This window comes from Mustela nigripes, chromosome 5 (genome assembly GCF_022355385.1).
Source record: "Mustela nigripes isolate SB6536 chromosome 5, MUSNIG.SB6536, whole genome shotgun sequence".
Classification (NCBI taxonomy): domain Eukaryota; kingdom Metazoa; phylum Chordata; class Mammalia; order Carnivora; family Mustelidae; genus Mustela; species Mustela nigripes.
Window position 1 is genome coordinate 59,963,561 of NC_081561.1, and position 24,193 is coordinate 59,987,753.

The 24,193-nt window shown below is 50.8% G+C and overlaps 3 protein-coding genes and 1 pseudogene across 5 annotated transcripts in view; 2 read left to right on the plus strand and 2 right to left on the minus strand.

Moving 5' to 3' along the window:
* RSPH9 (radial spoke head component 9) overlaps window positions 1-2,696 on the minus strand; it is a 13,883-nt gene extending 11,187 nt beyond the window's left edge. For 2 of the 3 annotated variants that reach the window (XM_059400372.1, XM_059400371.1), the window contains exon 1: window positions 2,422-2,695. In XM_059400372.1, the coding sequence (XP_059256355.1) occupies window positions 2,422-2,648 (227 nt within the window). In that variant the 5' untranslated portion in view covers window positions 2,649-2,695. Of the gene's footprint in view, window positions 1-2,421 lie in introns of all 3 variants that reach the window. The other variant, XM_059400370.1, reaches the window with a different exon arrangement.
* An 876-nt stretch (window positions 2,697-3,572) lies between these two features.
* On the minus strand, window positions 3,573-9,079 carry MAD2L1BP (MAD2L1 binding protein). The gene is made up of 3 exons (XM_059399074.1): window positions 8,973-9,079; window positions 8,236-8,501; window positions 3,573-6,158 (listed from the first exon to the last, which is right to left on the minus strand). Exons 1-3 carry the CDS (start codon window positions 9,016-9,018, stop codon window positions 5,646-5,648), a joined length of 825 nt encoding a protein of 274 aa, XP_059255057.1. The 5' UTR covers window positions 9,019-9,079; the 3' UTR covers window positions 3,573-5,645.
* A 2,172-nt stretch (window positions 9,080-11,251) lies between these two features.
* Window positions 11,252-11,654, plus strand: LOC132017285 (ubiquitin-like protein FUBI; annotated as a pseudogene).
* A 3,424-nt stretch (window positions 11,655-15,078) lies between these two features.
* Window positions 15,079-22,942, plus strand: GTPBP2 (GTP binding protein 2). The gene is made up of 12 exons (XM_059400379.1): window positions 15,079-15,304; window positions 17,022-17,048; window positions 17,329-17,513; window positions 18,065-18,173; window positions 18,342-18,539; window positions 18,839-19,013; window positions 19,174-19,393; window positions 19,793-19,928; window positions 20,064-20,122; window positions 20,686-20,857; window positions 21,267-21,431; window positions 21,666-22,942. The coding sequence occupies exons 1-12, from the start codon at window positions 15,119-15,121 to the stop codon at window positions 21,840-21,842; spliced, it is 1,809 nt and encodes a 602-aa protein (XP_059256362.1). The 5' UTR covers window positions 15,079-15,118; the 3' UTR covers window positions 21,843-22,942.
* The last annotated feature ends 1,251 nt before the right edge of the window (window positions 22,943-24,193 follow it).

Genomic DNA, 24,193 nt, shown 5'->3' on the forward strand with positions numbered 1-24,193 from the left:
CTCAAAACAACTTGCCCTGTGGAGACCTTTCTCCTCTCACCTTCACTCTGCCCATTACACGGTCACTTCTGCCCCACCCCCCCCACCCCCCGCAAAAAACGGCTTAGGAGGACATCAACAAGACCTAAAAGCCAACAAATGCATTCCATTTGTTTCCATTGGCATCTCCCTTCGCTCTCCTCCACTGCCCCAAGTATTCCCAAGGATCTATTGTCACCCCTCCTTTCTCCCCGCAGGTTGGCCCACCTGACTCCCAGAACCCTAGGTGATATGCAGAACCCAACCTCCTCTCACCACCTCCACTGCTCCCTGTTGGTCCAAGCCCCTCTCTTCCTTACCTAGATACTATGGTAACCTCTTAACTGGTCTCCCCAAGTCCACACTTGCTCCCTTTTCAGTCTACTTCCCACCCAACTGCCAGATCATGTCTCTGTATAGCAGCTTCCAAAGACTTCCCATTACAACAATTCCTTGCAACGCCCCACAAAGCCTTCTGGTCCCTTACCTCTCTGACCTCATGTCCTACAATGTTCCCTCCTCTCCAGCCACACTAGCCTCCATGGGTTTCCACCAACACTAAGTACACATCTGCCTCAGGGCCTTTGCGCTTGCCTGGAATTCTCTTCCCTCAGATAAATACAGAGCTCATTCTCTCAGTTGCCTCAGGTCTCTTATCAGAGAGACTATCTCTGACCACCCTATTTAAAACAGTACTGCATCCTGTATTCTCTAGATCTGCAATGTATGTGTGTTTATTTATTGTCTCCCTTCCCCCCACCCCCACACACTATAATGTAGACTCCACGAACACAAGGACTTTGTCTCATTTACCATTGAATTCCTGATGCCTGGATCAATGCCTAGCACATAGTAGGTGCTGAAGAAATAAAAACTTATGGAATAAAATGAATCCTAAGTCTTCATTTTCAGTCCAAGTGTTTTGTCTGGACTCCAGGTTTGTACTTTAATATGCCTCCTTATGATCCTCCCCCCCCCCACCCCCCCCCCCGGCCCACCCAGAGCAACTCATACCAAATTCAACGGGGCTTTCCTAGTCCTGCTCCCTGAATAATGTTCCAGTGGGATTCACCAGCACTTACTTGGCCACCTTAGCTGGAAGGAAGAGTCAACCTTGACCTCTCCTCCACCTCTCATTCAGACCCAAGTCTAGCTAGTGGCACCACTTACATCTTTCCAACCCACCCCCTGATCTACAGTCCCTCAGCTACCTCTTCCTTGCGGTCTCCTTCATCTGGACACTGCAACAGCCTCCTGGATGCTCACCCACTTCAAATCAGCCTGCACACTCAGATCTGAGCAGACTCTTCTTGCTTAAGGCCTCTGAATGGCTCTCCAGCTCGCCACAGCCTCCAAACAAAGTTCAAATCTCAGGTCTTTCCATCCAGTTTGTGTAACATCCTGGCCTGCCACTGTCAGGTTCACCTACCTGCTGTGCTCCCAAACACTCCAAGCCCACTCCAGCCAAGTTTGCAGACCCCTTCCCTCTAACTGGCTTGCCTTTCCCCACACCTTCCTGGGGAACTACCCATCAGCTTTCAGATGTCCCTTAGCAATCTTTATTTCATTGCTCTCTAGAAGACACTCCCCCTTGACCCCCCTTTGCATCTCTCTCTGTCCTGGGGTTAACACACTTTGCTTTAATTGCTGGGTTACATGTCCATCTTCCTTCCTAGGATGTGAATAACTTGGAGACGGGGGAGTCTTAGCCATCTTTGTAACCTTCGTGTAAGTCTATACAAAATGCCTCCAATCAATGTTGGATTGATGTACAGAGAGATAAATGAAGTCTACAACTCCCTATGGCCTGGATGGCTTGTTCTGTAAGGTGGTGAGCTTCCCGACATTGCTGGGGGTAGTCAAAAAAGAGGCGGGTAGGCTTGTAGGGTAAGTAGCCTGTTGAGAATTTTCCCTGGTTGTAAACCCTCCTCTCCCATTCCACATTCGTTCTCTACTTCCTAGAGTGCTTCCTTTTGTGAGCCAACTCCACCACCAAAGATACTTCTGGACCCACTTCCAAACAACACTTCATTACCCTCCAGGGCTTCTAATCCTTCTCCAAACTGTGCTCTTCAGAATGCCAGGCCTGCACTTGGCGTCTACTCCAGGACCCTATTCTCCGGGACCTTTCACCTCTCTCTGCCTCCGTTCTCGGCCCCGCCTATATTATAAACCCACCTCCAAATCCCTGCGCCCCGAGTCCCCCAAGCCCACCACACCTCCACGATGTTATCAGGTCTCTGCCTGCTAACGGTCACCAGCTCCTTGCGTGCCCCACCCTCCCCTCTCCAGTTCAGTGTCACCACCCCTTTCCATTCCTACCACGCCCACCCCCTCCTGGACTCCCAGAGGCGCCCCTTCAGGAGGCGCGGGCCACCGCGGCTGCTAGGGCATCGACTCCACCTGTAAAGAGTCTTGCGTGGTGCGAGCTGGTCCTCACTCAGGCCCTGCGCGATGTAGTAATCCGCGACGAGGCCGAGGATGCGGCCCCAGAAGAGGACCCGATCGTAGCGGTAGTCGCGCTTCACCAGCGTAAGGGAGGTGAGCAGCGAGGCCCTACGGTCGGGGCTGAGCCCCTGCCCGCTGCCGGACGCCAGCTCCAGCGATAGCAGGAGGCTTTCCGCGTCCATCGCGCCCGCGGCTCTGATCAACGCCCGCCAGGTTGCTAGGAGAAACTGTCTCCATGGTGACCCAAAGCTCTGCCCTCCCGCCGGGCTGGAAGGATTCCACACGCGCGGCCCCGCCCTCTCCGACCTCAGGCGCGCCCTGCTCCCCACACAGCCCTTCCTTCCCCCAAGCCTGTACACACACCAGCTCCTGTCCTCCGTCCTTCTCGCGTTGGGGCCCGTACGTGTTCTGCTGTCACGCTAACAGTGTGGCTTCCCCTAACATAGGTAGCCTTTGTGTGGGATTGAAGGTCCCCAGTTCCATGGATATTTTTGCCTTTTCTGAGCCTTTGCAACAGTTGAATTGAGTCCTTACTGTATGTGCAATGAGGGCTTGGGAAGAAAGACAACCCGACAGTGACGTTAGCTGTATTCTTTCACTCCAGTTGTGTCCCTTCTTGGCCTCAGAATTGAGTGAAGAAAAGAACTTGAGGTCTTGGCTCTAAAAGTCTAGGAATCTAAAGCAATTAACCCCCACCCATGCCAGGTCCTACAGTGGGGTCCATCGTTCCATTCTCCTCGGTCTTCATGAGAGGTCTCTATTCACCCCTTCCACAGAACTATTCCATCCAAGTGACAAACGGAGACCTAGGCACTGGGGCAAGGCCCACACCTTGGGGGAGCAGGATGTGAAGAGAAGTACAAAAAGGAGGACACCACCTACCGCCTACATTTAGCTACAGGGCCCCACAACTGTTGCTTTTAGGCCCAAATGGTAGCAACACAGAAAAGGCCAGGACCCCACTGCAGCTGGGGCTCTTCCCTCCCTGGGTTAGAGGCTCCTTCACACCTACCTCTAGAGCTAGCCCTAGCCAATGTCAAACAGGTGAACAGATATCTCAGCAAGCTTGTTGTCAGGGAAAGAGATGGGATTTGTTGACCTTTTTTTAAAGATTATATTTATTTATTGGAGAGAGGGAGAAAGAGAAAAACAGAGAGGGCATGAGTGGGTGGGGAGGGCAGGAGAGGGAGCAGCAGACTCCACACTGAGCAGGGAGCCCTACACTGGGCTGTCGTTAATATTAACTGACCTTTTCATTTCTGGATTCCTTTGGAAAGGACTCATGCAATCAGAATGATGTGGTGCCCCATGCCAAGGCAAGAGAGAAATAAGTGTCTAAATTACCCAGATAATTACTTTGTTTTGATTATCTGGGCATTGCTTATGAAGGCTTTTAAAATTTGAGGGAGCTGACTTGGCCTAAGGTGTTTTCTGTGTCAAAACAATCTGTAACTCCCTTGTCCAAAACTCTCCCTCCCCTTACAGCCCTCAGCCTGTCCATTCCATTGCCAAGTGGGAGATATGGCTCTGCTCCTCTTTCGTAAGGCAGTATCCTCAGACCAAAAACCAGCTGAAATTCTAACTGGTAAAATATGCTTCAAGTGGCCATAGCACCAAAAGTCACCCAAACCTATACTGTTCTCATTGATTCCAGATTTTCTGACCACTTACCAGCAGGTTCCCTCTCAGGATCTACAGTCTAAAGCCAGAGAGGGAGTCTTGCAGCTTTCCAATGCTACTACTTTTGGCAGAGTGAATCTGCTTAATTATTTCAGAGTAAAACCCACACAGGCCATGCAGCACTATGCACAGCACTCAGCCTCCAGAGCTGGAGCTGGGTGGACTGGGTTAGAATCCAGGTTCCTCCACAAATTATTCTATTTCCCCTAGCCTCATCGATAGGATGGGAACAACACATACTCTGGAAGGTTGCTACATGAGATAATGTATGTAAAGTGCTTAAAACATAGTGTAAAATTTAAACCATGTTTTCTGTTTTCTTAACACAAAACATTCTTCTTAAAACATAAAAAATAGTGTATATTTATACTGTCCCCATTTACACATACAAACATGCACATGCACACACATACACACAACCTACCTATCTCCAACACCAGCAGGGTAATGACTATGTCTTCAATTTGTTTCCAAGACATAAGCAGGTGTTCTCAGGGACAAAGCGCATCAGTGCTTAATAGTCAGGATGGGGACAAGCCCGAAGAAGAGCAAGGATCAGGATGGCCAAGTCAGAGGCACAGCTGTGGAGGAAGTGCCGCAGGCAGGAGAGCAGGGTATGCCTAAGGACAGTGCTACCAGCAGGAACCGCCAGCAACCCACCAGTCACTGCAATGGAGACACGCTGGGCAGAACCCCTGAAGGGACATCTGGGCTCAGAAACTGTTCCCACGGGCTTTGGAGCTTGGCAAAGGCCCTCTCAGTTTCCTTTCTCAGTCTAGTCTCTCAACTCCTTTTCCCCTATGTGACCTTTGGCACATATACTGTAATGATCACAAAAACCCCTACATGGCGAGGAAAGGAGGTCAGGCAAGGAGGTAACTGATGAGGACTCTAGTCCCAGCTCTGACGTCAAAGTGTTACAGAACCTCGACCAAGTCCAATCACTTCCCAGAAGGGCCTAGGGTTGATGAAGAGAAAAAGAACCATCAGTTAAAAAAAAAAAAAAAAAATCCTAGAAACCCTGAAGCATAAGACGCCAAGGAGAAAGACAAAATACTCTAGTCTTAACCCTGGGAATCTTTAAGCCAAGAGGATAATTTGATAATTTAATGCAAATCCATTCATTTTTATATTTAAGTTATGTCCCTAGCAAAAATTCTGAATTGCCACAGCAAAAAGCATTAAAAGGCCACTTCCAAAAGAGTGTCCGTCTATGACCCCATATTTGCCTTCCAACCAGAACAGAAATGCCTGACCCAGCACCTTCTGGGAAAATCAACCTTTGATTCAAAGAGATGTTGTTCAGTGATAATTATGACAGCCACAGCCATAAAATCGGCCCACCAGGAAGTCTGAGGAGGGGAGGCAGGCAGCTGGAAGGACAGAACATTCCTCTCACCAGGAAGCAATTCTAGCTCCAAGCAAGAGATGGGTGACTTGGCGCCATAGGGGGAAAGATAATTAAAGCCATTGTGTTCACGATGAAGAAGCAGCCCCATTCACTCATGGAAGCCTTTAAGTGTCACTGGTGCCTGGAACCAAATGTAATCCTCCCAGGCTGTGGCTGGGATAGAGGGTCTGCCACAGGACAGAGTCACAGTCAGTTTGTGGCCCCGGGTGGGCACTCGGTAGTTGAGCTTGGGTCGAAACCAATCTTCTCCACAGTCCCGGTGCCCCTGTGCCATGACAATGGTGCCCATGAGTGGAGGAGCCTGTAGCTCACTGAAGGCATCAGCCATGAAAATGGCTCGGAAGAGACGCCGCAAACAAGCCGCAGTGCTCAGGCTCTGGTCCATGCTGTTGGGGGCCAAGCGGGACAAGTCAAGCTCGTAGAACTCCTTGGGATTTAAGGCATTGCCACCAAGGAGGATAAGCACACGGGGTACTATTGTCCGGGCAAAGAGACCCTCTAGGTGGCTGAGGACACTCTCCAGTTCTGCCAGGGCTTGTTGGCATTTCCTGCTGCTCACTTCAGCGGCGGCCCGAGCTTTCTTCTTCACTGCGTCCTCGGCCTGTGAGGACAAAGACCAGTGAAAGGGAAGGATGAGATGGGGGAAGCTAATGCCCTTTGAAGAACCCTGTTGGGATGCAGGAGACTTCTGGAACTGGGTTTCCATGGTCACGACACTAGGTTTTTATCAGAGGGCAATATATTTAAAAAGAAAAATGCCTTCTTTGTACAAAACCATACTTTTCCCATGCTCAGAACAGCAAAGACAGTACTGTGAAACAGGAGGACATCCAGAAATGAGAAACTAAAATAGGGAGATTTGGTGGCATGCCAGGTGGCAAATTTTGCTAAGCCATGAGTGACAACAGGAAATGAGGATAATCTAGCTTAATAAAGGTGATTCTGGAGTTGGTCTTCCAGTTAAATGTGGAAAATTAAACACATGCTTATTTGTGGTCCCATCTAAGATCCTACTAAATGAGAGAAAAAGGGAGGGAGAGGAGAAAGAAAAGGAACTCCCCGGGGCAAAGAGAACTGGGAAACAGACAAAGGCAACCACACATTTTGGGGAAGTAGAAAGAAGGATGGAAGTAGAAAGTAGATGGAAAAATTCAAGGGAGCTGAATACAAAGTGCTAAAAGAGGGAGCCCCTATGAAAAGCAAAACAATTCACACACAGAATTCCAGAAGGGCTTAGGAATTGGCAATTTAGGTACCACAGAAGAGTGAACAGAGAAAGACTGAGTGAAAACCCACGTGAGAACCCTTAGATCGTCTCCCAATTTCCTCCACCCTGTCTTCTCCGGAGAGAAGACTTCCCATACTGATGTATTGGGAGTCCTCCAAAGAGACCGCTTGGTTCCTACCCAATATCCTCAGAGTGAAGTCTATGGCTCACAAGATCCAGCCACGCACACAGAGCTTTCATTGACTTTTTCTTACATATTCACCAGACACAGAATAAAAGCCTCTAATATGAAAGTCAGAGACCAAAGCAAAGAGGAAAAGGAATCCAGAAAAAAATAGAAACTGAAAAGAACAGAGTAAAACTTCAAAACATAAAGTAATTAGGGGCACCTGGGTGGCTCAGTGGGTTAAGCCTCTGCCTTCAGCTCAGGTCATAATCCCGGGGTCCTAGGATCGAGCCCCACATTGGGCTCTCTGCTCCGTGGGGAGCCTGCTTCCCCCTCCCCGGCCCTCGCCTACTTGTGATCTCTGTCTGTCAAATAAATAAATAAGATCTTTAAAAAAAAAACAATAATTAATATCTCCACGTAAGAGAAGATCATATAGACATGAAACAATAGGATACTATAAAAAAGGAACATGAAAAAAATTAGAAGAAGCTCTTAAGACTATGATTGCAAGGGCACCTGTGAGCCTCAGTTGGTTAAGCGACTGCCTTCAGCTCAAGTCATGATCCCAGAGTTCTGGGACTGAGCCCCATGCTGGGCTCCCTGCTCATCGGGGATCTGATTCTCCCTCTCCCTCTGCCCCCCCCCCCCCCCCACACAGTGACCAAAAAAAAAAAAAAAAACCAAAAAAAAAAAAAAAAAAAAAAACCCAAACACTATGATGGCCAAAAAAAAAAAAGAAAAAATTACAGAAGTGTTCGAATATAAAGTCAAGGAAGTCCCCAGTAAGTAAAACTTAAAAACAAAGATGAGGGGTGATCAAGTGGCTCAGTGGGTTAAGCATCTCCCTTGGGCTCAGGTCATGATTCCAAGGTTTTAAGATTGAGCCCACATCTGGCTCCCTGCTGAGCAGGGAGTCTGCTTCTCCCTTTCCCTCTGCCATTCCTGTTTGTGCTCTATCAAATAAATAAATAAAATCTTAAAAAAAAAAAAAAAGAGAGAGAGAGATGAACATCTGGGGAGAAAAGACATTAAAATTAAAAGGTCAGTTCATGAAGTCCAAATGCAACACAACAGCAGCTTCAGAAAACGAAAATGAGAAAATCCTGGAGGGCCGACTATCAAAGACTAGAGTGGAGAGAAACTAAAGCCATGGGGCTCAAACACATTCCTTACCACTGTTGAGGCTGACAGGGCCTGAAGATTCCTTAGAACCCCTTTTCACCTACCTACCATGTACAGTCACAGCCTCCCCACCAGCTTTTGCCCAAAGGTTGTGCCTACCTGGGGAGAAGGTTTTCGGTAGAAGTGCTTAAGCTGTTCATAGGGCAGAGGCAGTTGTTGGCGCTGGTACATAATATGCTTTAGAAGTTCACAAGTAAACCGACAGCAGCCTTCCTGGCTCACAGGCCCGGGAAACACCACTGGCACCATGCAGTCTCTGGGACAAAAGGGCTCCGAAGGGTTGGGAGGTTCTTGAGTAGACGTAGTCTCGAGTAGTTCTATCTGGGGGGCGTGGGTTTCCTCTGACTTCTCATACCATTCCAAATCTGGTAGGTGCGCCGAGGGACAAGGGAGACAAAAAATTTAAAAGCCAAAGTCAGTCTTCTCATTCCCTTGTACTGGGGAGGGGACAGCCCGACACATTCCCTCCGCAAAACTCCTTGAGGGTGGTGGCGGGGAGATTCCCGACTCCAGCTGCCAAAGATCTAAGTGGCGGCGGGATGGGGAGGTGGGGAAGAGAAAATTTCGGACGCTGTGGCTAGGGCTCCGCTCAGAAAGTGGAGGCCCTGACCTGGAGAAATTCGTTTACACTAAGTGTAATCAAGCGGGGTCCAGAACGCCGCGGAAAGGAAGCCCGAGTGGGGACGAACCAATGGGATCCAGGACCCAGGGGGCGATGGAGTCACTGGGGCCGAGGGGGAGCCAAGAGGGATGGGTCAACGAAGACGGGCCAGAGAATGGGCCGTGGGCTAAAAGACTGGATAGCGGCTCCCCAATCTCGGGACCCCAGGCCTTACCGGGTACTGCGGCCGGGCACACCACTTCCGGCTCCGGAGCCGCCATCACGACCGCCTCCCTCTTCTCCGTGCAGTTTGAATAGGCGCCCCGCGGGGTATCATGGGAAGCCCTCGCCTCCACTTCCGGCTCGGCCGGGACGAATGGGGGCGCGGCGAGGCCGCAGTGGTGGAAGCTGGGCGGGGTTGGGATTTGATCCCGGTGCTCTCTCCGAACACTCTCGCAGGGATACGCCGAGCCCTTCCCCCACAGGGAACCCACACTCTCTCAGACGCTGAGGTCCGCCTTCCAGGCGACACTTGCCCTCACGCACCCATTCTCTCCGGCGTTCATTGTTAACTGTGCACCTACTTCGTGCCAGGCCCTGTCCTAGGTGCTGGAGCCTCTGGCAAACAAGCAGGAGTTGCTGTCCTAAGGGGTTTGCTGCCTAGAAATACGATACCGTGTGATAAATTATATACCGTGGGGTTTGCACGGGCTGTGTATAGAAGGACCGGCTCCCTAACCTAGATGGTGTGGAAGAAGGGGTGGTCCCAGTGGAAATGCATCCGAGAAAGTGTGACTTGTAGGATGAGTAAAAGTAAAGAGGAGGGCCTAGTTATCCTGGAGACCTTGAGAGACAAGAGCATCCTCCATTCAAGGAATGAAAAGAGTTCAGGAGCGCCTGGGTGGCTCAGTCGGTTGAGTGAAGGACTCTTGATTTGGGCTCAGGTCATCATCTCAGGGTCGTGACATTAAGACTGCTAGGGACTGCACTCAGTAGCCAGAGTCTGCCTGAGATTCTCTCTCTCCCTCTCCCTCTGCTCCTCACCCACTCACACACTCTAAATAAATAAATTTAATTTTTAAAAAAATTTTTTAAAGGGACGCCTGGGTGGCTCAGTGGGTTAAAGCCTCTGCCTTCGGCTCAGGTCATGATCCCAGGGTCCTGGGATTGAGCCCCGCATCAGGTTCTCTGCTCAGCAGGAAGCCTGCTTCTCTTCCTCTCTCTCTCTGCCTGCCTCTCTGCCTACTTGTGATCTCTGTCTGTTAAATAAATTAAAAAAATTTTTTGAAGGTTTTTATTTATTTATTTATTTGACAGAGCAAGACACAGCAAGAGAGTAAACACAAGCAGGGGAAGTGGGAGAAGGAGAAGCAGGCTTCCTATTGAGCAGGGAGCCCAATGCGGGGCTTGATCCCAGGACCCTGGGATATGACCTGAGCCAAAGGCAGATGCTTAATGACTGAACCACCCAGGCATCCCTAAATTAAATTAAATTAAAATGAAAGAAAAGAGTTCAGATTATAAAGAGTTAAGGCTGTGGCAGATAAACAGGATCCAGATCATGGCCAAGTTTTTCAAACACTGTTAAAAAGTTTGAACTTGATCCTATAGGGGAATGGGGAAGTTTTGAAAGCTTTAAGTAGGGAACGACATGATTAAAATTATAAATTTAATCTCTATACTGCCTGCAGTATAGAGAGAGGAGGCAGGGATACCAATTAGAGCTAGTGACTGCAGTTACCCAAGTGCATGGGTGAAAGGGACCTGAACTGTGGTAGTCACAGTGGGGTGGAAAGAAATCGATGAACCCTAGAGATTTTTAGGCGGTCTGATGAGCATGACTTGGTGGTTGATCCCAGGAAGAGGAAAAGGGATAAAGACTACTAAGAAGACAAGCAGGTTTTTTAAGTTTAGCAACTTTATGGCCAATTGTGCCATTCGATGAAGGAGGAAACACTAGGGGAAGACGAGGTTTATTGGTGTGTGTGTAAGGAAAAAAGATAAGTTCAGTTTTCGACAGGTTGAGTTTGCTGTTCCATTGGACAGTGAAGAGATATTTAGGAACACCATTAGAAATAGAAGTGTATTGGAGAGTCATCGGTGTAGGAGTGTGTAAGATCACCCAGGGAGGGCATGTAGAATGAAGATGAGCTAGGATCCTGAAGATGCTAATGTTTAGGGGAAGAACAGAGAAAGAAAATCCTGTGGGGGGAGACTGAGGAGTATCTAGAGAGGTAGATATAAGAATAGACAAGTGTCAAGTCATGGAGGCCAAGAGGGGTGTGTCTCAGGAGGTAGGGAGCAGAGACCAAACACACCATAAAATTACAATGATTACAATACTGTGGTGTTGGTTCAGGAATAAGCAAACAAATAAGCAACAGGAGAGAGTCCATAGCAGTGACGTGGCACCCAGCAGGGTGAGGACATGCGGACTGTGTACCCTTACTTCTTCCTCTTTCTCAATTCCATCTTTGTGGTAGCAGCTGTGGTTCCCATGGTTCAGTCACCAAAATGCAGCTCTTTGTCCATGCCCAGGAGCTGCACACCCTCGAGGTGACCGGCCAGGAGACAGTTGTCCAGATCAAGCAAGGCTCATGTGGCCTCACTAGAGGGCATCATTCCAGAAGATCAAGTTGTGCTCCTGGCAGGCACGCCCCTGAAGGATGAGGCTACCATAGGCCAGTGTGGAGTGAAGGCTCTGACCTCCCTGGAAGTAGCCAGCCGCCTGCTTGTAGGTAAATTCCACAGTTCCCTGGCCTGTACTGAGAAAGTAAGAGGGCAGATTCCCAAGGTGTCCAAACAGGAGAAAAAGAAGAAGACAGGCCAAGCCGAGCAGCAGATGCAGTGCAACTGGCGCTTTGTCAAGTTTGTGCCCACTTTTGGCAAGAAGAAGGGCCAAAATGCCAACTCTTAAGTCCATTGTAATCCTAACTCTCCACAGTATAGCCACTTAGTTCAGTGAAAAAAAAAAAAAAACCTTAAAAACAAACAAACAAACAAACAAAAAACCAAGAGAGAGTCCAGAAACAGATCCATGTATACATAGATTTTAATATACGATGAGGGTGACTTTCAAAGCAAGTAACTTGAGACACCTCCCTATTTATTTACAAGAAAAATCATCCTACTGCACGTCTTACATAAAGGTAAATTCTAAATGAATTAAAGATCTAGGGGCGCCCAAGTGGCACAGTCAGTTTAGTCAGTTTAGCTGCTTCTTAGTTTCGACTCATGATCTCAGGGTCCTGGGATCAAGCCCTGTGTCTGGCCCCAGCTCAACACGGAGTCTGCTTCAGGATTCTCTCTCTCCCTCTGTCCTTCCCTCTACTCTTGCTCATGCTCACGCTCTCTCTCTCTCTAAAGTGAATAAATAAATCTTTTTAAAAAATGGATTAAAGGGGTGTCGGGGTGTCTCAGGTTAAGCGTCTACCTCTGGCTCATGTCCTGATCCTAGGATCCTGGGATCAAGCCCAGAGGGCTCTCTGCTCAGCAGGGAGCCTGATTCTCCCTCTCCCTTTGTGCCTCCCCTCCACTTGTGCTCCCTCTATCTCTCTCTCTCTCCCAAATAAGTAAATATTAAAAAAAGAATAGATTAAAGATCTAACCATAAAAATAAACCTCCAAACTCCTTGGAGAAAATATTGGGGAGTAATTCATAATCTAGGAGTGGGGTTACCCTAGGCATGATACAAAACCAAGAAAGTGTATATGCAAAGATTGCTAACTTTCAATTTATTTTTTAAATGTTTCTATTTTTTAAGATTTTACTTATTTCTGAGAGGGAGGGAGAGAGAGAACAAGCAAGGGGACTGGCAGGCAGAGGGAGAAGCAGGAGCCTTGCTGAGCAAAGAGCCCAACTTGGGACTCAATCCCAGACCCTGAAATCATGACTTGAGTTGAAGGCAGATGCTTAATCAACTGAGCCACTCACATGTCCCTGAATTTAAAACTCATGTAAAGGTACTATACACAGAGAATAAATGACTAATTATATACCAGGAAAAACTCTGTGTGTGTGTGTGTGTGTGTGTGTGTGTGTATAATCCCATAGCCAAACACCTCATAAGCACCTTATAAGCAACCCCTCCAGGAAACCAAACACTTCTACTACCTTCCATATCCCAGGACTCTGATCTTCTCCTGGACAGCCATCCTTGTTCAGTTTACTCCTCTGCCAGCCTTCATTCCTATGGTAAGCTAGGTTGTTCAAGAATGGGATATCAGAATAGGTTGTCCCCCCTCTCACCTTTTTTTTTTTTTTTAAAGATTTTATTTGTTTATTTCACAGACAGAGCAGAGAAGCAGGCAGAGAGAGAGGAGGAAGCTCCCTGCTGAGCAGAGTACCCAATGCTGGGCTTGATCCCAAGACCCTGGGATCATGACCTGAGCTCAAGGCAGAGGCTTTAACCCACTGAGCCACCCAGGCATCCCCTCTCTCACCTCTTAAAAGAAGTTCTCCACTTAGGAGACAAGGGGATTGGGATGAGCAAAGTGAAAACTGTGCATGTTGGGTGATTGAAAGACCCAAGAAGATGAGAGGATGAGTGTTATCAGGCGAGTGCAGCAGGCCCTGGTTATCAAGGGAGCACAGAGCTAGTGGTGGTGAGAATGTTGGGGGAATAGTTTTGGTTCTCCCTTCTGACCTCCATCCTTCTTGATATCTCTTACTGAATTCCTCAGTCCCAGCCTCCAAGTAGCAATTTTCCTGGCTGGAGTTGACTTCTGCAGCATTACCTTCCTTTCACTGAACAGGTTTGAAAAGAGAGAAGTCATGTGTGCTTTCAACCACTGAAGACCACAGAATTGGCTGGATCTGCTAAGCCTTTTTGCAGATTTTGGTTCTTCTGCTGCCACGGCTTTGGAGAGTTACGCCATGTGGACAGCAACTAAATGATCAGTAACCCACCTTCCCCCTTGTAGTCTTGAGGGGAAGCCATGGACTCCACCAGGTCTGAACCCTTGAAAGGATCACCAGAGGTAGGTCACTGTCGTTGCTTCTAGTTTTCCAAGGAAAACAGGTCTGGAGGGAAGGGTCGTTTTATTTTTTGGCTGTGTGAGAGCATCTCAATGTTTGGGAAACAGGGTAAGTGGACATACGGTGAATGGTGAATCATGAGACAGCCATGGGGCTAGGAATTTAACCCTGGCGTCCTGACTCCCAGCCCAGCAACACTAGCGGCTTCTCCACTCTGCCTTTCTTGTGCACTCTCTTGTGCACTGGTTTCTGTCGCTGCGTGAGTTTACTCTTTGTCGACCGCAAGGGCCCTACAGAGCAAGAGAGATGGCTTGGCAGGAAAGTCAAAAGTCAGTAATCCCTTGGGTTTTTGGCCAACTTTCCATTGCCGGCTACTTCTCCCAGCCACAGCCCTAGCAGTGGCTGACGTAACCCGAGCCCCAGCCCCGCCCCAAGTAGGGACGAGACCCCTCCTACGGACAGGGCTATTTTAAAACTAAACTCGTTGGGCTGGGATTGGTTCTGCTTCAAAACAAAGGGGCGGGGTAATACTCTCTACCAGCATCCTCGTAGCCCTGAGGCTGCAAGGCTGGTTTATGGGTTCGGGCCTCGTGTCTGTGGCACCGCGGTGTCTCGGGTTGCTAAAACCAGCCCCCGGAGGGTGCCAGCTGGCAATAAGGTAGTGACTACGGGGTAAAGGTGGCATAATCATCGCAACAATAAACAGCTGTAATTAGGCTAACCACCATCTGCCTCCGCCCTGTCATTCGCCCTGACTCACCCCGACGGCACGCCGGCTGTCGGGGAAGAAACTGAGGCAGGGGCGGAGCCAGCCGGCTGGAGGGACCAGTCGCCCTGAATTTTGCAGCTCTTCAGGTCCAAAACCTGTTGTCTGGCATCTCGCTAAGAAGCCAAACCAAGGAGCGCCCACAAAGCTTGATTCTGATGTAAGCCCTCCGCCTCGGGTGACTGCCCAACCTCCAGGCCGTGGGGCTCTAAACTTCCCCCTAACGAGGCCCTAGAAACAGACCCGCTTACAGCGCGGAGATTGGGAATCGGACTACAGCTCCCCTAGGCCTTTGCGCGCAAAGGCGCGCTCCTTGACTACGCCCCGAAGCCACGCCGCGGCACCTTGAGCTGCAATGCGTCCTGGGAGTTGTAGGGCATCGGAGAGCTCATTTAAGGGAAGTCCCAGGCTTGAGGACTCTATCTCCCGTGGTGCCCCGCGGCTGTTTCTGACGCGACCCCGGGCCAGAGCAGGGTGGGGGCGTGGCCTGTGCAGGGCCCCACCCCGCTCTCCTCTGGCTGGCCGGACGCGGTGGTGGCAGTAGGGGCGGCGGCGGCTGTAGGGGCGGTAGCCCCGGTGGCGGCGGCTGTGGTGGCGGGGGGGGAGGGGCCGGGCGGGGGGCTGGCGGCAGCGGCGAATGGACTCGCGGGTATCGGAGCTGTTCGGCGGCTGCTGCCGGCCCGGAGGGGGCCCGGCCGTGGGCGGAACCCTTAAGGCTAGGGGGGCCGGCGGCAGCAGCGGCTGCGGGGGCCCAAAGGGGAAAAAGAAGAACGGAAGGAACAGAGGGGGCAAAGCCAACAACCCTCCGTACCTGCCCCCCGAGGTGAGCCCCATGAGAAGTGGCGGGTGAGAGCAAACCACTCTTTCCGGTCCCGGGACTCTAGGGAGGCGGGGTAGAGGGAATTGATACCCCCTTCCGGTGTCACAACATTGGAGGGGAGAGGAGAACCCTTCCTTCCGGTCCCAGGACCCCAGGGAGGACCTTCTGTCTGGTGTCAGGACCCCAGGGAGGAAGAGTGGGGAGGGAGGATCCCCCCATTCTGATCCAGTAACCCCAGGAGGAGAAGTAGGGAAAAGGGATCCCACGTTCATCCCCTTGGAGAGAGCAAAGTAGAATGCCCTGGCCTCATCCTTCTGCTGCAACAGAAGGGAGACTGCACCTGGGATGAGGAGGCAGCAGAGTTTTTTAAACTTGTTCCACAGGGGAGGAGGGGAGTACTGGGGAAAAGAGTAGTATGTTCCGTCTCTATCCCTGAGTAGTATGCACACACATAAAAACAGACGAAAGACAGTCAGGCTTAAGTCCTTTTGCCCTTTGTCCTATGAGGAAGTGGGGATGGCTTCCCGCCCCATCTATCCCTATGCTATTTCATCCTTCTTAGGAAAGGAGGACCTAGGGGAAGAGCCTAAGCCGGTGGTTATCAAACTTTAGCATTTCTCAGAATCACCAGGATTGCAGCCTCACCCCTGGAATTTCTGATGCAGTAGGTCAGAGGTGGGCCTGACACTCTGCATTTCTTACAAGTTCCCAGGCAGTGCTCATGCTACTGGTCCTGGGATCATGCTTTGAAAACCATTGGCCTAGACCATCATCCTTGTACCACTTTTCTGAAGCCACCCATCCTAATTCTTCTCATTTAGCAAGTTGATAGAAAGGAGGATCTTTGCTAATGGGAAAAGATCTCCCTTTTATTCTATGAGGTAGAGATTATGGGTGAAGACCTGTTAGAGCCTGGGAGTCAGAGGGCCATGAAGAGATGGAATGATGACAGGAAGGAATGAAAAGACAGAAATGGCCAGGAAAGAGGAGTGCCAAAATTCAGGACAGGCAGAACAAGCAAATCTCTTATCCCGTTGCACCCTAGAGGGGAAGGCTCAGGCAACAGGTTTCTTCAGCGGTGGGTCACCTGATGGAGGGAAGATGTAGAGAAGGTCGTGTGGGTGGATTCGGGTTTGCAACTGAGGCATGTGAATCTGGTTTATGGAGTCTGTCCCCTTTGTTGCATTTCCTGAGTTTCTTCTCTTCATCTCAGCCCCAACTTTGGTGCCCTGCCCCTCATTTTACCTGGGCTCATTTCTCGTCAGGCTTATAGTGACCAGTGCTGACCTCACCCTTTGGCCCTGGTCCAGAACCTCTTGCAGCCTCTACTCTTGGTGACATCAGCTAAGAGGGGTGGGCAGGAAGGAAATGGTGTCTCCCAGACCAGTGGCAAAGAATGACCTCAGCAACCCAGGGCAAACTAGACTTCTGGGGACAACAGTTTGAGGCCCCAGGGAGAAGGAAGGGGTGATCTTAATCTACTAGAAAGACTAAACCACCAGTAATCAAAGAAAGGAAGGACTGGGTTCTGTTTCTGGCTCACGTGGGTGACTCACTAGCCTTTCCTTCAGAGAGGTCCTTTGGGACTGAGTAGAGGGTTTATGTCTGAGCCGGTGCCTCTGAGGTTCCTGCTGTTAGCTGCCTGGGCCTCAGCAGGAATCAGAGGGATGTAGAGGTTGGTCAGGACTGTGCATCATAACTGCTTTCTGTTTCTTTTCAGGCTGAAGATGGAAACATCGAATATAAAGTGAGTCTTAGGCTGGGGAGGGGCAGGTTGTCCTTGCTGGTATGGGGTGATTTTTTTCTGAGATCCTTCCAAACCCATGATATATAGGGATATGGCTCAGGGTCAAGGCTCTGTACCTCATTTTCTTGGAGGGGGACTCACTGTTAGAGGAGACCAGGGATGAGGGGGTTTAAGTGGGAAGGGAAGGTTCTGATCCTTACAGCAGGACAGGTAGGGAGCCTGTGGGTTTAGGAGGAACATCTCTGACTCAATTTTCTTATGACATCTCACCTGTCCTAAGCTGAAGCTGGTGAATCCATCCCAGTACCGCTTTGAGCACCTGGTGACACAGATGAAGTGGCGGCTCCAGGAGGGCCGTGGAGAGGCCGTCTACCAGATTGGGGTAGAGGACAATGGGCTGCTGGTGGGGCTGGCTGAGGAGGAGATGCGGGCGTCCCTCAAGACCCTGCACCGGATGGCAGAGAAGTATGTGTCCCATTCCCCCTTGGTTCTCTTCCCCTAACTTTGGAGAAGGCCTGTGAGTCCCAGTCACCTCAGGCCTAAGGGGCCAAGGAGGGCCTTTCTTCCTGCTGACTTCTTTTGACAAAGGGCTGAAGTGGGGAGGGCTTCTCCGTATTGGACCAAGGCTTTTTTTTTTTTTTTTAATATTTTATTTATTTGACAGACAAAGAGATCACAAGTAGGCAGAGAGGCAGGCAGAGAGAGAGGAAGGGAAGCAGGCTCCCCGCTGAGTAGAGAGCCCGATGTGGGGCTCGATCCCAGGACCCTGGGATCATGACCCGAGCTGAAGGCAGAGGCTTTAACCCACTGAGCCACCCAGGCACCCCTGGACCAAGGCTTTTTTGATTTAAGATTTGTTTGTTTAAAAGGATGTGTGATAGATTGGAGCATGGTAGGAAGTGAAGTCTGGTGTTGGGAGGTATAGGAAGGCCATTTGGTTCAGAGTGGGGCTGGAGGGTGGGGGTGGCACGGGAGAGTACAGATGAGATGTGGCAGCTGTGGCCTTGCTGTGACAGGGTCGGGGCAGATATCACAATTCTCCGGGAGCGAGAAGTGGATTATGACAGCGACATGCCCCGGAAAATTACCGAAGTGCTGGTACGAAAGGTCCCTGACAACCAGCAGGTGAGTGTACACCCTTCCGTGACCTCTCATGCCCTTGCTCCTCAGGAGGGTCCCAGACTTGGGAACCTGGGAGCATGTCCAGGTTATTATTTGGTCCCCAAGGAGTGGACCCATCCGTGGAGAGATGTAAGGGATATGGGGCCCTTACCTCTCGCAATTCATCCACAGTTCCTAGACCTCCGTGTGGCCGTCCTGGGCAATGTGGACTCAGGGAAGTCAACTCTGCTTGGAGTCCTGACCCAGGGAGAGCTGGACAATGGGCGGGGCCGGGCTCGGCTCAACCTTTTCCGTCACCTGCATGAGATTCAGTCTGGCCGAACCTCCAGCATCAGCTTCGAGATCCTGGGCTTTAACAGCAAGGGAGAGGTGCTTTGCAATCAGCGGGACCCAGTGGGGCCAGACCCCGAGGATGGGATGGTAGTGGTGAAGGACAGAGCCCGAGGGCAGAGTGCGGAGACTTTCTGGAGTAGTGTAGAAGACGACCCTGAGGGCAGTGAACAAACTCTGTCCCATTAGAAAACACATGGGGAACCAGCTGGATTAAATCAGATTCGGGGCTCAGGGGTAGGAGGCAGGGTCACCCAGTGACTGGTTTAGGTCCTGGCAACTCTTAAAGGGTTGGGGAGGCTGGCCGGGGACACTGAGAGCCCTGGGCTCTGGGCCAGGTGGTGAATTACAGTGACTCACGGACGGCAGAAGAGATCTGTGAAAGCAGCTCCAAGATGATCACCTTCATCGACCTGGCAGGCCACCACAAGTACCTGCACACCACCATCTTCGGCCTCACCTCCTACTGTCCCGACTGTGCCCTGCTCCTCGTCAGTGCTAACACTGGGATTGGTACGAGGCACTGGGACAGGGACGGGGCTGGAGGGGGTGGCTGACTCTCTCACCCCAAGGATCCTTGAATCTGAGAGGCAGATGAACTCTCCTGTTCCCTCTGCTCCCACCCACATTCTCACCCTTCTCCCTTGCTGTCCGCCCCTCTTTTCTGAGGCAGCCGGCACCACGAGGGAGCATCTGGGGCTGGCCCTGGCCCTGAAAGTGCCCTTCTTCATCGTGGTCAGCAAGGTGGACCTGTGTGCCAAGACCACAGTGGAGAGGACAGTACGCCAGCTGGAGCGGGTCCTCAAACAGCCTGGCTGCCACAAGGTTCCCATGCTGGTCACCTCTGAGGATGACGCTGTCACTGCAGCTCAGCAGTTTGCCCAGTCACCCAAGTGAGCCTCTCTCACTCCAGAGCCCTGATCCGCAGGGAAGGCCACTGTGTGGCCAGACCAGTTCTGGCACATTTCTGTGGGTTTTCTAGGGTGGGAATTTGGGAGGGAGTCTGTGCTAGCCAGCCTGGAGGCTTGCTGGTGCCCGGGACCCAGGAGATGGAGTGTTGTGCCAGGCATTCTGCCTTGGGCTCTGGGGTGAGTCTCGTGAGCCACATTCCTTGGCTGGCTCACAGAGAGAGAACTCAAGAGCTCCTGACAAGGTTAGCAGATAGGAGAGAGGTACCCCTGCACGCTGTCCCCGCTCCTGCCCCAGAAGCTCCCCATTGCATGCAGGGAACTCTAGCCTCTGCTTCCTGTTAGAAGCTTCCTCATCTGTCCATTCCATGCCTCCATCTACAGTATCACTCCTATCTTCACACTGTCCAGTGTGTCTGGAGAGAGTCTGGACCTGCTTAAAGTCTTTCTGAATATCTTGCCACCACTCACCAATAGCAAAGAGCAGGAGGAGCTCATGCAGCAGCTGACGGAGTTCCAGGTAATTGGCCACCTGAACAGGGCGTGAGTTGGACAATGGGGAGGGACTAATCCTGACAGCCCTGAGCCTATTTAGAGATTTTGGACTTGCCTGCCCTATTTGGCTGGCTGTTGGTCGCATTTCCTTTGGCTGCAGGTGGACGAAATTTACACAGTACCAGAGGTGGGGACAGTTGTTGGAGGGACACTTTCCAGGTGAGTTGCTTTGCTTGCTCCCCATCCCCTTCAGCCCTCACATACCCCTACACTCAATCATGGCCTTAAGGAGACCTTGAGTTGTACAGAGCCCATCTAAACGATGTGCTTGTTTCTGGATCGGGCTTTCACCATGACAAGAGCTGGAGAAAGCTAGTCTGTTGACTCAGAGGGAAGAAATAGTATTGGTGTGAACTCAAAATCTCCAGGCTCCTGGGGGAGAAGTGTGGGCCTTGAGCCCCAGTTGTTATCACTTGATGTCATTTCCACGTCGGGAAATGAGAGATCTCTTAAGACTCTTTTCAAAGCGTAGGGTGTGTTTAGTGTCAAAGCCTTAGGTCCCTCTTGGCCATCACTACTGGCCTTCCTAGGCCTTCCTAGGTTAGGTGAGCCGTTAGAGTCCAAAGCTTGAGCTAGGGCCTCCTCCCCAGCCCTCTTTTCCCCCACGGAGGAAGTCTGCTTAGAGGGAAAGACTGTTCTGGGTGACCCTTGAAGAGAAGCAGGTGGCGAGGGTTGGGGGGAGGGCTGGACTGATGCCGTGCTACCTGCCTTCTGGGCTGCAGCGGGATTTGCCGTGAGGGGGACCAGCTGGTGGTGGGCCCCACGGACGATGGCCGCTTCCTGGAGCTGCGGGTGTGCAGCATCCAGCGGAACCGCTCTGCCTGCCGCGTGCTGCGAGCTGGTCAGGCTGCTACGCTGGCCCTCGGGGACTTTGACCGCGCACTTCTTCGGAAGGTGAGGTGGGAGGATGGGTTGGAGAGGGAGCACAAAGAGGAGACTGGCTGCTTGAGAAGCACCTAAGACGTTTCAGAGGAACTCAGAGGGAACAGTCTCTAACCCAAGAAGCAGGTTATGTAGATTATGAAAAGCGCTTAGAATACTCAGAATACTGAAATACAGAATGTTGTCTTGCAACCTGAATGTCCAGGAGTCTAGAAACACTAAGCATTAGAAAGAAGGATTAGAGGAAATGGAAGGAGTAAGGAAGGCTTCTAAGTGGAGAGTTTTGAGTATTGGCTTCTGAGGTTTTTGTGTTTAAAGCCCTAGAGGAAGAGGGTCAGGAGCTGGAGAGGGTGGGATGGTGGTGGGGGGAAGAGAAACTAATGCAAGGTTTGCCCTTGGTCCCGGGGCTATGCTTCCCCAGGGCATGGTGATGGTGAGCCCCGAGATGAATCCCACCATCTGCTCAGTGTTCGAGGCAGAGATAGTCCTGCTGTTCCATGCCACCACGTTCCGGCGAGGCTTCCAGGTGACGGTACATGTGGGCAATGTACGTCAGACAGCAGTGGTGGAGAAGATCCATGCCAAGGTGAGAGGGCCCCAGCCATGCTGTTTTTCCAGGGAAAGGTTAGAATTCTGCCTCCAGAAAGGAAGGAGGCCAGGCCCCATACTCCCAGAGAACTCCCTGATCCCACAAAGGGGACAGAGCCCCACTCTGGGTGGGTAGAAGCCTGATTGGCCCCCTGGGGGGTGGAGACCCCAGGCTGATAGAGAACCAGATGGGAGGCCCTCTCCAGGACCAGTGATGGCCTATCTGCTGCAGGACAAGCTGCGGACAGGGGAGAAGGCAGTGGTACGTTTCCGCTTCCTGAAACACCCAGAGTACCTGAAGGTGGGCGCCAAGCTGCTGTTCCGGGAGGGTGTCACCAAGGGCATCGGCCATGTCACTGATGTACAAGCCATTGCAGCAGGAGAGGCCCAGGCCAACATGGGCTTCTGAAGTCCTCCAGGCGGGCACAGCTCCACTGCTGTCCCTACAATATATAAGGTGACATCTGCCATGCTGCCCGCTGTTGGCGGCTCTGTGTGTTAATAGGAGAGGGAGAGACCGGTACTCTGCCCCATGCTCCCTGCCACCTTTCTGGAGAGGTGCCAAGTTCGGTGTGGCCAGGGAGGGGCAGTCCTGAGGGAGAAGACAGGAGAATTCAGGGCAGTGCTCATCAGCTGTGTGTCCATCTGGTTGGCTCATCGACCCTGGCAACCCCGTGGCCTGTCTACTGGAGGGAGCTGACCAGCGCCACCTTGACCCCACTGTCTAGACTGGGCATGATTCGCCAGTGCGGTCCCTCCACTTCAGGAATTGTCACAACACCTGGGGGTGGTCCTCGAGAACACACCTTTTTCTATACCTCTTCTAAAGGCCATGTAAGTTGCCCATCTCTACTTGACTGTGGATGAAAGACATTTGCTCCTGGCCATCTGGTGGCCTGGGGTCTGAAGAAATGGCATAGGGACAGTGCTCCCACGTTGTGCTGAGACATGAGGTCTGTTCCTCAGCTTTGTCTTCTTTCCCTTCTTCACTCAAGGGCCATTTCCCATTTCTCTGCTTCATAGGCCCCACAGGTGCTATTTGTCATGCTGACCCAGGCGTGGGGCTGCCAAGCTCAGGTTTGGCGTACCGAAGGTCAGCTGCATGTCAATCAGTCTTGTCCCCTCCTCTGCAGTGATTTGTTGGTTTTGATGTTGAATCAGTGTTTTACTTTCCCACACTAGTGACTGGGGATCTGACCCACAGCTCCTCATCCTGCCACCCTTGCCCCCCGTTCCTGCTCCCATATAAGTCCTCCCTCTGTTGCAGGGAACCTGGAGGAAAGGGAAAGATGTTGCCATATTTCCTACACTTTTAGGGCATGGACTCCCTCCTTTCCCTTTGTAAATGTCCTGGGTTCCCCGGACTCAGGGATTTGTTGGTTCAGGTTTCTCTGCATACCTGTGTGTATATATATGTGTACATTTATACACACACACACACACACACACACATATATATATTTAAATACACACATATATATTGTACAGAATAAAAAATGTTTTATTGAACATACTGTGCTTATGCTTAAGATACGGGCTCAGCTTCCAGAGCTAGATTCCTCTTCAGGATTAGACAAGGGAAACCCTAACACTGCTGAGCCCTGAATGGGGAGAGAACCCATCTGGTATCTCATGGAGCATTCTTTCTTTCCTCTCCCTCCTATTTGATCAGTGTTCCCCTACTGTGACCTGGCTGTTCTGGCTTATTTGCATAGCTCTCAAATGAGCAGACTAGAAAGTGAAACTGCTCCTTTTTCAGCTGATATAAGTAACCACCCCCTCCTTGAGAAGTTGGGCCCCAGCTGTGGTCGCAGTGGTGAGGACTCTGCTTCTGCGTGGTGTCAGAGATTTGGAGATTAGCTTGCCAGCTACTTAAGAATGGATCTTAGAGTCCGGGTAATCTGGCCCTCGTGCTTTCCCTAGCAATGCAAGATCACGAGAAGTGAATTTTGCATAGCCTGAACTGGCTAGCTTTCTGGAGCTCTGAGGGCCGCCAGGCCAAACCTTAGTCCTTTCTTCCTGTTTCTGTATTCAGAGTACTGTCATGTTTTATGGGACTGCGTTTTGAGTACAGATCCTTACAAAAGAAATTTAATGATAAATGTGGCCCAAGGAAAGTCCCATAAGGCATTCTGTCTCTAGGGTATTTTTCTTTCTTTTTTTTTTTAAGAGAGAAAGTACGTGCTAGCGGGCAGCTGATGGGGGTGGGGGTGTGGACAGAGAGAGAGAGAGACAAAGAAAGAAAATCTCCCAAGTGGGGCCTGGCACAGGGCTTGATATCAAGACCCCAAGATCATGACCTGGCTGAAATCAAGAGTGGGAGGCTTAACTGACTGAGCCACCCAGGCGCCCCTGTTCTGAGTATTAAAGTAATAGCCTCCCTAACTATTCGAGCTCTGCTGTTTTTAAAAATATCTGTGGCTTAACTTGCTACTGTAAGAAGCCTCTGGTTGAAGAACTTCCCCTTCCTCCTGTGTTGGGGACTAAAAGCTGTTTACTTCTCTCTATGCAGTGCTGATAAACAGCTATGAAAGAAGGTTGTATTCAGCAAAATGGTCCTGTAACTTTCGCCAGGCACTGACCTTTGCATATCTGTCTGCTGTCCCCTCTATAGGCTGATTGCTGGTATGCTGGGGCAGGGGTAGCATTTCTAAGGAAACAAAAGGGATGCTGCTGGTATTGTCATTACTAGTTACCCATTCCCCCACCTGCCTTGGCCTCTAAGTCCAATGAAACCAGTTTCTACCACATTGCTTTTCT